This window comes from Sciurus carolinensis, chromosome 1 (assembly GCF_902686445.1).
Source record: "Sciurus carolinensis chromosome 1, mSciCar1.2, whole genome shotgun sequence".
Lineage (NCBI taxonomy): Eukaryota > Metazoa > Chordata > Mammalia > Rodentia > Sciuridae > Sciurus > Sciurus carolinensis.
In genome coordinates this window covers 169,809,100-169,825,188 of record NC_062213.1, presented here as the reverse complement: position 1 = coordinate 169,825,188, position 16,089 = coordinate 169,809,100, and the positions used below count along the sequence as shown (strand labels likewise).

Here is a 16,089-nt window from a genome sequence, read left to right as displayed (position 1 = left end):
ATCTATTTTTAGGTGTGGAACTCATAAAGGGACCTGGCATCTGTGTCATAGAAAGGGAGAGTGTGCCATGGGTGAGGGGTCTATTCACCCACCTTCCTCTTTGCTAACCCATTCTCTCCACTGAAGGTTCCAGAAGCAAGGTCCATTTTGCTTCTGAAAGTTTAGTTCTTAATGATGAAGGTCCAGTTTTTGCATGTGCAATTCCTTTTGCTCACCAGCTTGTGTGTGTGCACACACACATACACACACACTCTTACCAGGTCTTATGAATTGATTATATAGATTAAATAAAACTCCTAACTGAAAAATGCTAAGGCATATAAGTCCCTTCCTGTCCAACGTTGTCAGATGTGCTCTGAAATGACTGTTTTCATCATCTATTCTGAGCCATAACTGCCCCAGAAATAGCTTTAGCAGGAAAGTGCTTTTGTTAGACTAGCTGTAAATTATATTTCAAATGTCTGATGTTGTTTTCTTAAAAAAATAAATAAATAAGTAAATGAAAGTCTAAAATTAATGACTGCTGGGGTTTGCTTTGCTTATGTGTACTGCTACAGATTTGGCTTCTTGCAGATGGAATTTCAGATCTGTTTACACTTCTGTGTTAGCTTTTCGGGGAGGAAAAAAAGCAGTTGAGAGAACTGGGAGGACAAATTTACAAAGTCAAACTTCTTATAACCATCCATGAGGCTCTCTTCCCTTTCTGGCTACCCTCCCTCTCCCTCCTGAACACCATGCTCCCATTTTGTTTGTTGTGGTTTTATCTGCCCAGCCTCAAAGTTAGGGGCAACTGGTCCTTGCAGATGTGACGACAAGGTCACATATCCAGTTTCTCAAGCAGATGTTCATTCAATCTCATTTCACCAGCGCTTTGTCATTCAGGGAGAGCAGACCTTATGGGAACAGATTGGAGCAACACAAAGGACAGAACATAAAAAACCTTACAGAGAACCTGATTGCTTTTATGTTTTCTTGAAGAGAATGGGGGTAGGGAAGGTAGCAGGGAAAGAAATGTGCAGAGCAGAATTTCATAGGGTTTTTTTTTTTTTGGTTTATTCAAAGATTATTATGTGTTGGATACAGTAAATCATCTATACACCCACATCCAGTAGGTAAATCTTCAGAACTTTATGCGTGGGTAGTTCTGCATTTAACAGCTGCCATACAGTAGCTATTTTGTTCTGCACTTAGAGACCCTTATCTGTGCATTTGTTTTAAATTATCAACTCTCCTTTTGTTCCTCTATTGCTGTTCTCCTAGTTCTCATTACTATTACAAGAGTAGCTCAGACTCTGAACTACTGAGTGACTTTAACTGGCACCAGGAGCTGTACTGCCAGCCGAGGCACTGTCATCTTGGTGGTTGCCTCAGTCTCTCCCTTGAGGTCCAGTGCCTATAATGGATTTAGTCCTCTTGCCTCTCCTAGGTCTCATATGCCCGACCGAGCTCGGCCTCAATCAGGGATGCTAACCTCTACGTTAGCGGCCTTCCCAAAACCATGACTCAGAAGGAGCTGGAGCAGCTTTTCTCGCAATATGGTCGTATCATCACCTCACGAATCCTGGTTGATCAAGTTACAGGTTAAGTGTTTCTTTGTAATTTTTTTTCTTGAATATCAGTGTCCAACTTTTGCCCATAGGAGCAGGCTAATAGTTACTTAAAGTAGAGAATATGGGTCATGAATAGGCACATTTCTGACTTGGGAGAAAGACTTCTCATCAACTGCCTGGATTTAAAATGGGCATGTAGCCTTCTCCATCATGGAAATTGTTCCAGCAACCACCACACGATTTGGCAAGGTTGTAAAAGAGAATTTGGGTATCAGGTTGAGAATGGGACTGTATGACCTTCAAAGTCTCTTTCAGCCCTCAACCAGTAATGGTTACTCTCATATGTGAAAACCTGTATGTTCTAGCTCCAATTCATAGCATTACAGAGTTAAAAGGAACTTCAAACTACCTCATTTCACACATCAGCAAACAAATCCGAAGTGAGAGCTAACTTTCCACCAGCTAGTCAGGAGCAGAGCAGGGTTAAGAACCTAGGCTCTGGTACTCAGGTTCTTTGTCCATAATAAAGAAAGCCAATCAGCCAGCTCCTCTCAGCAAGAAAGGTAAAGGGGTTACATTTTTAATGACAAGGTGTTTTATACCTACCCCCAACTCTATCTCAATTTAGAAGTCACCCATTGAGAGAAGTTTAGCACATGTTTATCATTTGATTCATGTAACCAGCTCTCACTGAAGTAGGCTCTGACCCAGACACTGTGCAGAGGGACACTGGGGACCAAGGATGAAGGAGGCATAGTCCCTGACCTCACAGGACTCCAGTGTTATAGGTTCCCACTAGGTGTTGTCCAATTGCCCTATGAGAGCTCAAGAAAAAGTATGCTATGCCTGGTGATAAGGGTTGGGAAGTCTCCATTATAAAGGCAATGTTTGAACAGATTGGCAGGATGACTTGAAGTTACCTGGCAAGAGGGAGAGAATAGAGCATTCTAGATGAAGAGGATGCCATATCCCAAACGGAGTTAAGGAAGAACAGCCTGTTCAAGGAATATCAGGCTGTTCATGGTGGCTAGTGTGAGGTTTAACAGGGGATTCGGAACCAGGTTTTCCAAGGACATTGAATGCTATACCAAGAAGTCTGGACTTCATCTGCATGCAGCAAGGAGCCAGGGAGGGGTATATTGTGGATTCTGTTTCTTGCTTATTCTGTTTAGGGCTGTGAAGAATAGGTACAATGCACAAGGTACAATATTCAAAAGGTACAAAAGAGGTTTAGAAAATGTTTTTAAAGGTTGAATTGTAGTCAGAGCTGTCTTTTCATGTAGATGACTTAGCTACTGGGTGTGGAGGACTCCCTGGAGAACTAGAAACTGGTTGGTGGATGATCAGTTGTAGTAACTGGAGGGAGATGAGCAGTGGCCGAGGACCAGAGAGGACAGATGCAAGAGATCCTGTATTCTGTGGGTTGGAGGCATGTGTCCAGGGCCATGCTGGTGTAAATGTAAGCAGATACATTTTGGTGAGGGAGAGAAATTTATGGAGCTGGGCTCTGCCAGGCCCTGCAGGTGGACTGAGATCCCACACAGTGTCCTTGGGACCCCACTCATCTCTTCCCAAAGATATTTACCAGTTTGGTGTTTTCATTCTTTACAAAGACTCTTTCATTTTCCCCAGGAGTGTCTAGAGGGGTGGGATTCATCCGCTTTGATAAGAGGATTGAGGCAGAAGAAGCCATCAAAGGACTGAATGGCCAGAAACCCAGCGGTGCTACGGAACCGATTACTGTGAAGTTTGCCAACAACCCCAGCCAGAAGTCCAGCCAGGCCCTGCTCTCCCAACTGTACCAGTCTCCCAACCGGCGCTACCCAGGCCCACTCCACCACCAGGCTCAGAGATTCAGGTAGGCATGCCCACAGAGAAGGGAGCCCTGTGGGGTACAGAGTTGGGCAAGGGCCAGGGAAGCCCATGACTCTGAAGTGTGGGGCAAGGCATAGAGCCTCTGCCCTCAGAAATCATCACAGATGAACCTCATTTTCCACTTATGTAAAATGAGATGATTAGACCAGATACTTTTCCAAACCCCTTGCAACTTACTACTGTGACTGTGTGGTCAAACTTGAGATTTTTCAGTAGAAACAAGATTTCTATATTTAACCCAACAAGGTATGGTGTCAACAACAGTCAGTCATAGGTGATGTTTCAGAATCTTAGATTAAGGCTGGACAGGGGCTTTTTTAATACTGCCCAGGAGGCAGATCCTTGCCTGAGGGAGTGGGCTTTTCCTGTCCTCTTTGCCCAGGGAATTCTGGGTTCCAGGGAGGAAAACTTTTTAGTGTTAACTTTACTCTCATGAGTCAGCACACTCTTAAGATAAGGAGGAAGATTTCAGTCAAGACTTAGTGTTTCCCTTGGATACCCCACCTCCTGGAAGCTCCTGGTGCAGGGGGCATTCCCCTTCTAGACATTTCTGAAAGATTGATTTCTCCCATGAAGGCAGTGCAACCTTGACCAGCCTCCATTGTGGAAGAAATAAGCATAGCCTTGACTGACCTGTAGTAAATTCTAAACAACTATGTTGTTCCACCCACGTCCCAACTTCTCTTTAATGAAAGGGTTTTTCTTCTTGTTAAACTTCACATGGGAAAAGAGTAGGTCCTTCTATTTAGAATAGTAACAGTCCATCTGGCCACAATGAGGAGAAAAATCAGCCTCTTCAGTTGTCCTCCCATACCCCATGAATCTGAAATGGTTAATGACTTCATGAAGAGTCCAAGTCATCTAATTTTTATTTTGTGTGAGAGCACATGCAGTATTTATGTAAAAAGCCTCTCCAGCAGGCTTCTAATGGTGGAAACTATGGTTACTACTGCCCCATGGTGTGAATAGCTTGTCCCCAAGTAAGGTACTGAACGTGAGGAAGATTATAGCATAATGACAGTTTGCCAGGAGGTGTTTTCAGGCTGTAAATAGTAAGCTTTTTTTTTTTTTTTTTTAATCTTAACCCACAAACATTCCCTGCACCACCCCTCCCAAATGTGTGTGGTAAGAAGATTTAATGTAGCGAGGCTAACAGAAAAGATTCATTCTGATGCGTATTGTGTGCACATGTATTGTTTGTTGATCTGGAACAGAGACCTTTATTCACAAGTTTAATTATAGCAAAAGGTGAACAATTTAAGAAAACCCCCCCATTCTAACAATTTCACACACAATATAAAATAAAATCCACACGAATGTTCTGACAGGTGGGGGGAGTGGGATTGATTGAGATCTTGAAAGAAAGGGGGAGTCATTAGACACTTGTTTTAAACTCTAGCATTGACCTGAACATGAATTACTTGCAGTTGGAGGCAGGAAAGGGGGAAACTACCGGTGGATAGACTCCTAAGCAGTGGGGAAAGTTGTTGAGCTTTTCTTCTTTGAAAATGGAGCATTCTTATTAATAGTTCCATTGAGTGATCTTGCCATCTGTGAGGCATTAACCCAAAGACCCTCCTTCTCTTTGCAGGCTGGACAATTTGCTTAATATGGCCTATGGCGTAAAGAGGTAATTAAAACTCCACAGATTGCCAGATGTCCGTGTTGGCACAGACTGGGGCTAGAATTTTTTTTTTAATTCACTAACTTTACTTTTTTTTTTTTTTTTAATTCTTCCTTTTTCTTCCACCAGCATGTCAAATTCTTAATTTTAATTTCAGACTTCAGTTGATTTTATTTCTTTTAGGGCACACAAAACATTTTGTGTGTTTCACTTTTTCTTTCATTTGCAGGTGGGCTTATCCTATGGTTCAGGTGCCACAGCTACCAAGCCCTTGATAATCTGGTCCTCTGAATGGCTTCCCTAAGGGAGAAAGCTCTGACTCTTTACTGGCTGATTTTGCAAACTTGCAGAGCAACTGTTTTGCATTAACAATGCCAAGATTCAGTTAAGAGGGCAGATTCCAACAAATCAAAATTAGAACATTTTGCTTATCAAGACTGACCATCTTATGATTTTCAGTGGAAAATTTAGATTTTGGACTGCCGTCTCTGGCCAAAGCATAAATTAACACAAGAATGACTTTCTGACTTCCACCCCCAATTCAGTGTGCATATCAGAGCACATCCTGGGAATGAAGTGTATCTGTGTGCACCTCAACCAGGACTTTCTTTTGTTACAGGTTTTAGCAGTTATTATAAATTCTCCCTCAGTTATATATGTATGTGGGTTTTTAACTTGCTATTTCTTTCATTTAAAGCCTTTTTGTGGGGTTGGGTGCTTAAACAGGGTCAAGGCTTTGGGGAAACTCTGAATGCAATCACAAGGGGTGTTCCAGACCCAATCTGAAAATCTGAATCTTGGGGAGTTGAGTGTGTTATGTCACTGTGTCCATGAGATTCCCATATGTGCTTTCGATAAGGTCTGCTACACTGCTAGGGACAGAGCATCTTCATCATCTTACTCAGTAGAGCTGCACGCTTTAATTCCCCTTCCTCCACTCAAGAGAGAGAGATGTGATCTTTAATAGTCCACATCACACTCCCCACTCTAGGCAGTTCTTTCACCACTTGACCATGCATGGTAAGTACCCTGACTGGAAGCTAGTGCACAGTCAAGGGAGTAACTTGACAGCAGACTTCACTATCAGAGCGCCAGCTTCTCAAATCTCAGTCCCAGCACCAGTGAGGATAACTGTGAATTATCTCCACATGTCTAACACACACTGCCTGCTTCCCAGGCATTTTTCCATCTTTCCTAGCTCTGCCCCATCCCTCTGGCTCCTTTCTGATTTTAGTGAGATAGCACCAAATGCCATGACACAGTGATACTTAATAACACAGGTGAGACCAGGGAAGACACGGCAGCAGCATGTGTGCTGCTGCTTCCTCCAGTAGACCAGAACGAATACACTCATTGATAACAGCATCTTCTCTTCCTACTGAACCCAGATTTGGATCTAGAATTCTTTCCGCCTAAATGCTACAGTAGCCATCACCAACTAGAATCAAGGTCCTACTTGAAACCTCTTTGCTGGCTCTGACCTTTGCCTTATAATAAATATTTAGCTATTCTCTACATATACATGAAAGGGACCCGTTCATCTAGTTGGAGGAGATACCATTGAGAAGAAAGTGTTCAGAAACAAAGCAAATAGTAGCTGGGCATGGTGGTGCATATGTATAATCCCAGCTCTGTGGAAGGCTGAGGTAGAAGGATCTCAAGTTCAAGGCCAGCCTCGGCAACTTAGTGAGACCCTGTCTCAAATGTTTAAAAAATAACAAAAAGGGCTTGGGATGTATCTTAGTGGTAAAGTGCCCCTGGTTTCAATCCCGGTACCTAATAATAATATTATTATTATATAATAACTCAAATGCAGCTAAATTTATGTTTGCCCTTCTAAGAATCTGTACCATGATTTTTGTGTGTGTGTTTTGTCTTGATTTTAAGCAAGAAGAAAAATTGACTTAGCAAATAGGAGCAAAAACAATTTCTATTGAGTTGTTATGTTCAGCATATCTTTAGCAGCCATTTGATTATCTAAATTCTAATTAAGTACAGAACTATTCTTTATGGGACCTTTCCAAAGCTCCAATATTAGCTTATTTTTTAAAACATTCCTAGTCACACTTTACTCCATGCTTTTCCCTAGTTTTTGCTTCCTCAAATCCCCCAACTCCCCCACCAAAAAGAAAAACTCAACCAAATGAAAAGTAAGCTTCTAGTCAGTGTACAGTGTCAAAATCCCTGTATGCATTTGGTCTGTTGAAAAATAATGTTCAGCTGTAGGCACTGATTGTTTTATCTGCTGCATCCATCACAAATTACACATGGATTTATTTTATCAGACAGTGAATATAATCTAAAGCATTATTTTTTTCTTTTTAAGATTACACAAAAACTGAAGATTCTAAGCCCAATGCAAAAGTACTTGTAAAAGGGCAAATGGCAGTTTTATGCTTTTCTAATGTACAACAATTCAAGACATATAAATGCATAAACCACTTGAAATCTTGTTCCAGTGATGCTTAGAAATGAATTCCAGATAATATAGCATAAAAAAGTGGTACATCTCTATTATTTTACTCAAGTTTTGGGGGGAACTCTTTGAATAAATACTAAATGAAACATCAGCCACTCATCTGATTAATAATAGACATGTCTCTTCGTTCTCATGTATCTCCATCCTCAATAATATCAAGAGATCTTTGACAGCCATAAATCAAGGGACTGCAAAGATGGCAGACTTGAACACTTCAAGTGCCATCCCCCAATTCTGCCTAGAAATAACAAAATAAAATTTCCGAAGCACTGACATCAACAAGTTATCCGCTTATTCAATCAATAAATATTTATTGAGTGTCTTCTATGTGTCACTGTGTCTATGAGATTCCCTTATGCGCTCCACTGAATAGATACATAGAGCAATAGAATATAAGCCTTGAAATAGCCATTTCCCCAAGAACTCACTATCGATTGCAGGGGTGAGGTGGGGTGAGGGGGGGACAAGTATGAACATATTCTGTGACAGAAAGTGATAGAGCCTTGCTCTGGGAGACTTGGGAAAACCTGTGCCTCTTAGGAATTGGCCTAGGCCTTTCTCTTGGCATGTACATGCTTTAGCCATCTAGTTATTCCCATCAGAAGAAATGCCACAGATGTTAGTTTTTGCATTTTGGTTTTTAAACCCTGAAGACTCTCCTGCAAACACTCACTCAGCCCTTTGCCCCGTGTCTGTGTCTGTGCATCTGTGTGTTTTCCATGGTCAGACTGATGTCTGGACCAGCCCCCCCTTCTGCTTGTCCCCCCAGGTTCTCCCCAATCACCATTGATGGGATGACAAGCCTTGTGGGAATGAACATCCCTGGTCACACAGGAACAGGCTGGTGCATCTTCGTCTACAACCTGTCCCCTGATTCCGATGAGAGCGTCCTCTGGCAGCTCTTTGGCCCCTTCGGCGCAGTGAACAACGTCAAGGTCATCCGTGACTTCAATACCAACAAGTGCAAGGGATTCGGCTTTGTCACCATGACCAACTATGATGAGGCAGCCATGGCCATCGCCAGCCTCAACGGGTATCGCCTGGGAGACAGAGTGTTGCAAGTTTCCTTTAAAACCAACAAAGCCCACAAGTCCTGAATTTCCCATCCTTACTTATTAAAATATATATATAAATATATACGAACAAAACACACGCGTGCACACACACATACACAAATGAGAGAGAAACAAACTTTTCAAGGCTTATATTCAACCATGGACTTTATAAGCCAGTGTTGCCTAAGTATTAAAACATTGGATTATCCTGAGGTGTACCAGGAAAGGATTTTATAATGCTTAGAAAAAAAGAAAAAAAAATAACAAAAAAATACCTTTGATGCATTGAATGTTCTTTCATAGCTGTCGTTGTTGAATATAATATACATAGATAGCGATGTGCAGGGATTTTTACCCAGCCAGCTAACTTTGCTACCTTCCTTGAAGGTGGGTCTTTTTAAGATGACCATTCGCTCATTTGAAGAAGAAAAACAAAAAACAAAAAAAAAATAATAATAATAATAACAATTTTTACAAAGTAATGGGATTCAAAGAAAGAAAAAAAAAGATTTTTCTTTTTTGTCAAAATGTTGATCCAATCAGATTGGTAAAAACCCCCACACAAATTAAAGAGGAATAATAAAAATTGCAAAAATGAAAAAAAAAAAAACTTTTGCAAATTTTTTTATTTTTCCTTTTTTCTTTTATATCATGTGAACTAAAACAGTCTTCTGTTAGGGGATGGGGGAAAGGGGGATACCTGATGACATTAACAATTTAATAACATTAACATTGTTGCCAAAGAGGTGGTCTCTTTGCTGAAAATGGGTTTCAAGAAAAATCTATTTTTATAAAATATAAAGAATTTTTACAAGAGAATCTGGATTTGAGAAAAAAATATTTTGACTGGCTAATTTAGGGGAAATTGACAACTTTGTCGCGTTCATACTGCACTGGTAACTTTTTAGAGATCAAGATGTGTGTTTTAAACTGGATTCGTAGACTGTTTTTTGAAGGATGGGCTATAAACAGATGATCTTCATATCTTTTCATAGCATGTAATAATAATAATAAATTATTAATTACTAGGGGAAAGGAGTGTTCGTTCTACCCAGGGTACCACAGTTCCCCACAGTCAAAACCCAAAAGCAAGGAGATGAGTTGAAAGACAGTTTTTCTTTAAGTCATCAGTATGGGATGTCAGCAGAACAAAAATTAAAAAGATTAATTTTCTTTTTGATCTAAAACTTCCTTAGTTTGAGCAGTAGGTGCTACGAAATTATTTATATACCTTAGTATCATAGTTAAATGTAATGTGTTTAGGAGAGGAAAACAAAAGATACATTTGCTTTAAATTCATTAAGCAATTTTCAAATTCACTTTGTAGCCCATGCTGATAGAATTGGGCTGTGTTGGTACATTTGAAACACTGTTTATGTTGCTTGAAACACTTATTTATTTAATTGCAGATGTGATGATGCCTATGGCCGAGATCAAATATAGCTAGATTGGCTAGACTACTTATTTGTTTACTTAAACTATGGGAAGAAGCATATTATTGTGTCATTCTGTTGTGTGTGTATGTGTATATATAATATAAATATATATATATAAAGTTATTTTTTCTTTGGGTTAATTTATTATAAGTTGTAACACTTGGCTAGTTTCGTTTGTATATGTCTTAAAATGTTTTCTTATGATATTTAAGTGACAGTTAAAGAGGTATCAAGGTAACTTGTGTAGAACTCTCGTTTGATATATTGTCATGTTTGTTGTGAATATTTTTTCTTACTGCACAGTAGAAAAATAAAAACAACTGGGTCTTTATTTTAATGTAATTCAGATTGGGGAAACAAAACAGAGCTAAGGGAACAAAATGACTGAGGGAGCACTCTCCCATGTCCAGTGCACTGATCATTTTAGTATGTTTGTGCTTTGTACGGTTATATATTTAAAACAAAAACAAAACAAAAAAAATATACAAGAGTTCATGCTCTTCCCTGGGTAATAGAAACAGTTACTCGCTATGCATAATCTAGTTGATAGTTAAATTTGCTATTGCTTTTCTTGTCTTGTTATATAAAATCTTTTCAATACAAGTTTAGTCTTAATGGTAATAAAACGTTATGGTTATTTATAACTTGTGCTTACTTTGTGCATTTTTTCCCATGCTGAACCCACTAAGTGCATGTAGACAGGACTGTTGTTTTCACACTGAAGAGGCAAACTTTGTAGTAGTCGTTGTAGTGGTAGACAGATAATGAAAACCAAGGCTGCATCATAGACTCCTCCTTTAAATTTTTTTTGTTTTTTTTTCCTCTTTTCAGTTTTGGAAAAAACACCAGATTTCAGTTCAGAGAACACTCGTTCAACATTCAGGGAAATCCTTTTACGTCACCTGCTATGAATGAACGCAGTTTGCTGGCAAAGTTTTGATGCATTTGCTAAGCATTAGTGGGAAAGGCATGCCAAAATCTCTTCTCTATAATGTGTTCAATCTGGGGGAAAAAAAAAGGAAAAAAAATCTTAGGACCAGGCAGTTGTATACTTTAGTTATAATTGAATGACTTCATGTTAATCTTGCTAGTTTAGATGATTTCTGAGGGAAAGTATTGTAATTGTTTTTTTTTTCATAATCTTGTTGTGTTTGAATTATTTGTACTTTATATGTCCAGACAATAAATGAAAGTGTGTAGAATGAATTTGAGCTTCCCAAATTTTTAAATGTGTTCATTCAAACTTTTTTTTTCTGTAGCATCTGCAGATTTGTCTGATATTTTTATCATTCAATCAGGAAGAAAAGAAAAAGTAGAATAAAATTGTTTTGCAACTTAGCCCAGTCTCTCAAAGTCAACTCAGTATTCAGAAGTCATTGCCCTAGTTCCATGCTACTAAAAGCAAGGTCCCCAATCGGCAGTATCAGCATCATCTGGGAGTGTGTTGGAAATGCAGAATCTTGGGCTGAATGCAAATCTATATTTAACCAGATCCTCAGGTGAATCACTGGTGATTTAAAGTTTGAGGAGCATTGCTCTGGTTGATAAGCCAGAACACTTGGCATCCTGTGTGGTATCATGACACACTAGTGTCTGTTATTCATTTATAAGCAAACTTGTGACTTGTTCAGAGGACTAGGAGTCACCATTTGCAGAGCATCTATTATATATCAGGCAGGCCTGTGTGGTGTCCTCCACATGCTCTCACTTTATCCTCTCAGCAATCTGAGAGGAGTAGATAGCTTTATCCTCATTTCACAGATGACAAGACCAAGGCTCAATAACTTGAAACAGTCAACAAGTTTCCAGCTGGGAACTGAATCTGAGTCTGATTTTACAGAACCTCAGCAACTAGACTGCAAAACCTGCACAGTATTAAGGAAGCAGACCATTTGTACTGAAAGTGATAGCTAAACAAGAAAGATCACCCTATTATTGTCACACTCTCATTGTTTAGAAATAGCAGATTTACTCCTGACTAGAAATCCTCAACGAGGACTCACCTCGTGTAGAAAGAACATGATTTAAGCTCAACCTAGGAAGAAGAAAACTGCCTACCTTATCACAAAGTCACATTAAAATATGTCCTGAACTTTACAAAATGAGCTTTTTAGTGATTTCCTAATATGATCACTCATTGATGATCTACTGTCTGTGTTTCATTTTCATTTTCTCACTAATTGAAAATTCATAATACCCTATAAAACATCACCATCCATAAACTGACACTTCAAGAATAAATGCCCCCACTGAGCTAGATGAACGAATAGTCAGATTCTCTTCCATTTCTCATTAACCCCTTTTTTATTATTATATTAAATTACCACAATGGTTGGGATAATTAAATTCAGGGCAAAGAATGGGATTTAATTAACCAAGTTAAATATTAAACCTCTAAGTCAGCCTGAACCTCACATAACTGAACTCAAAGATTCTTGTAGTTTAAAGAAGAACCCGTTTCTTTTCTAAAGAAAAATGGGCATTCAAACAAATAGTTATCCCCAGAGACAACAGAGCTTCACGAATATGTTTATAGGGTCTAAAAATATTGCTGTCAGATCTGTGATAGTTATCACTCATCACCACCCCTCCTCCTTAAAAGAGTCATTTCCATGTACTTAACATGGATGAATACCTTATTTTGGAATACTGGAAGTTGGTGCAATCTTTCCAGTTCAGTCAGTTCTTTCCCCAGCATCCAACAGATCTGTTCTGAAAGTTTCACAAATAGCTGTAGGTCTTTTAAATAGGTCTTGGAAATACCCATAGGAGGGCATTCTACATACCGATCTTGACAACACTTCCCAGCATGGGCACAATGTGTCTGCCTAACATCTAATAAAGAATTCATCTTCCTGCAAGTGTAAGCCTGTTACCTAAATCTCCAAGAAAACACATAGTTTCTGTAGGTGTTTGTAGGAAAAGACTAACAAAACACAAGAATGTGGAGATTATTAAATTTCTTCCAGGTCCTGGGTACATTATATTTTGCTTGGATGAAAAATTGCATGTCATAGAAGTCCAATGGCATTTACTTAGTGTTATTTCTGTCAAAAGTGATAGGAAGGAAGAATGTAAAAATGTATGTCCTTGTGTCTAACACTATCCCACATCATCGCTACCAGCATCAAAACTTTATACCAAAGAGCAAACATTGACTGAGTGATTATAGCCAGAAAATTTTTATCAACTTTTCTGTTTAAATTTCTTTCATCAAGATCAACTACCATTTGTTTGTAAATAAGACATTTAATGTCCCCAAGAACAGCATTTAAAAGTATATTTGAAACGCAAAGTTTTGTGAGGCCCATATCTCGTGAACACCTTAACTTTATCAAAATTCGACACACAACTGCCATTTGCCATAGATAATTCAAGAAACTTCCAGTTCTTGAAGTAGTTTTATCCTTATTCTCTGTATGTGCTATCCATGTGTTCCTTAATGAACAAACACATGCAAGCACACAGAAGAAAGCATTTGGACAACTGAGTAAGAAATTTCTTTTTTAACTTTCACCTGTGAATTTAAAACTCATACCTGACAGGATAGCATTAACAGCAAGAGTGAGTTTTCTAAACGGAAATCATTAAAATTTTAATTTGAGTCCATCCTGCCTGGCTCCCTCCCACTGCCTTAACAGGAGCTCGCAGAACAGAGCTGTATAATATGCTAACATTCTTCCCTGCCTTTGTTCTACCTGAAGAAGAGAATAATAAAAGGAAATTACATTTTATTTCCATGAGCTAAAATGAAGTTTTAATATTGTCCAAAAATGACTGGTACCATTCCTTTATCTTATTAGCTTTTTGGCATTTTAGGTAATAAGATAATTTCTCATGGTACAGTATTTATGTAAGAATCATATTTCTCTCTGTACAGATCACTTACAGAAGTGTCCGTTAACACGAGAGAATGATGCATAATCGGCACTTAAGATTAAAATAGACCTGAGAACATAAAAGTGTTCCTTCAATTAAAGGAATAGCATTTCTTCAGTCTCATCTTTTTTGTTTCTGCGGCAGAATGAAAACTAGCTTAAAATCACTCAACCCCAGGTTAATTACCAGAAGGCTTTCCTATGCAAGTTCAGCTTAATCTACTAGTAGTTCAAATGCAAAGTGGACTCACATGACACAACAGTATGCCATGTAATTATTTCAAACAGTTTCCAGCAAAGTCCTTGAGGTGTAAGAAATTGTTTTCAGAGATAGCACTAGTGTGTATTAAGTCTTTACTATACCAGGCACTATACACACATATTCCTAGTGAAGGATATCATCCTCCTTTTGCCTTAAACAAAGAGATTCTCAAAGATTAGGTACTTTATGCAAGTAAGTTAGTGGTGAAGCAAGAAATCAAACCCAGGTCTGCCTGATTCCTGAGACACAATACCCTCCCCCCTGCCCATTACACCACCCTGGCTCTGAGCCAATTCTTTCATAACTAAATCCAAAACAATTACCAAATGGTCCTCACTTCAATTAAAGATGGAGATGGGTACTGTTATGTATGGAACCAGAGAAATTACATTAATGCACTATGCCTCAGGCTAAACCCCTCCCCAAATCTTTAATGGAAAAACAGGTCCAATACCATTATTTTACAAACAAATGGACAAAGGAAAACTAAAGGTGATAACTTTGAAGCACTATTGCTCAGTAGCATTCAGAAATGAAATTATTTGTTAGCTGGTCTATTTTAACCACCAAGAGTCATGGAGATAGAAAGGAGTCGAGGATAGGACAGGAAGATAAGAATGTTAAGCCAATTTAGCTGCTCTTAGAGCTGACAGTGGGGTTCTCCCCAAGAGAGGAAGACATTGTGCAAACCAATAGCATGGTGGTAAGCGCCCTTTCACCATCTCTGTGGCCTCTGATTTCTCAGAACAGTCCTGGGAGGCAGGTAGAATAACTCCCATTTTGCATTTGACAGAAAGAAACCAAAGAAGTTAAATACTTTACCCAAGTTTGCATAGTGTGTAGTAGAATTAGAATTTACATAAATGTCATCTAGGTCTGATCCAGTATCTTTCCACTAAATCACAGTTCCCCTGAGTCTTAACCCTTATCTATACTAGAATCCTTACTCTGAACACCAGCCATATGCTAAGTATTAAGCTAGGGGCAAGATGAATAGACATGTCCGGCTCCTTTTTTCCCCCTGCACTCTTTTTGTGGAACACTGAGAGGTGAATTATGATAAGAAACAAAAGTACAGAATAGAAATTTTGAGTTTTATTACAAAGACAAGACACATGTAACAATGATGTAACCATGCCCTCTGTGCTGGAGGGAGAATTTCAAGAAACTTTTAAGATCTGTGGGAGGTGGAAGGAGTATTCTTAAACCCAGGAAGGAAGGAGAGTGTGCCCTGGTAGAAAGAGGAAAAGCTCTAGGCAAAGTTCTGGGTTTGGATCCCTGGGCAAATCATCTACTATCTCTAGGATTCCTGATCAGAGAAGGGAGAATTAGAGAAATACTATGTCAAATTCCTAGGAATTAAGCAGTAACTGAAAGAGTTTCCAAAAGAGAGCTTGGGCTAGGTCCTTTGGCAGAAGGTAGTAAGTGGCCGATGCCCTGGTGTAAAAAATCAAGAAATCCTTAGGTCCCTTCAAGTAAGGGAGGGGAGAAATAATAAGGATACATGTGGGAACAAGCTATTGGGAATCTCACTTGGAATGTAAGCTGCTTTGAAATACAGTAACTCAGTCAGTGACTGGCAGAGGCTCTGATTACCTGTCAGCAACCAGAGACTCTGGTGCCTGGTCATGACAAGGACTCAGTCATTATGCCTTATTCGTCCCTGAGAATTAGACAGCTAGGAGCATCACTGAAGAGTCACAGAACTTCACTTCAGGGTAAAAGGATGGAAGTCAGTGCTAAGGAGCTTAGGCAGCAGCAGGGAAGAGAGGAGAAGAGGAATCAGAGGAAGAGGGTTGTACACTCTCTCAGAGGCTGGGGACTTCTTTATGAAAGCAGGTTCCAAAGGCTTTTGAGCAGGGAATGAGGTCTCTTAATTCATAAGCAAATAACACATTCCTCTGGGATATAGTCACAAGAAAGAGTCAAA

At 39.2% G+C, this 16,089-nt stretch overlaps 1 protein-coding gene across 11 annotated transcripts in view; it reads left to right on the top strand.

Moving 5' to 3' along the window:
* The window catches only part of Elavl4 (ELAV like RNA binding protein 4), a 132,204-nt gene extending 123,133 nt beyond the window's left edge, over positions 1 to 9,071 (top strand). For 10 of the 11 annotated variants that reach the window (XM_047525396.1, XM_047525356.1, XM_047525330.1 and 7 more), the window contains 4 exons: positions 1,427 to 1,580; positions 3,183 to 3,408; positions 5,017 to 5,055; positions 8,256 to 9,071. In XM_047525396.1, the coding sequence (XP_047381352.1) occupies positions 1,427 to 1,580; positions 3,183 to 3,408; positions 5,017 to 5,055; positions 8,256 to 8,625 (789 nt within the window). In that variant the 3' untranslated portion in view covers positions 8,626 to 9,071. The remainder of the gene's footprint in view (positions 1 to 1,426; positions 1,581 to 3,182; positions 3,409 to 5,016; positions 5,056 to 8,255) is intronic. The other variant, XM_047525364.1, reaches the window with a different exon arrangement.
* The last annotated feature ends 7,018 nt before the right edge of the window (positions 9,072 to 16,089 follow it).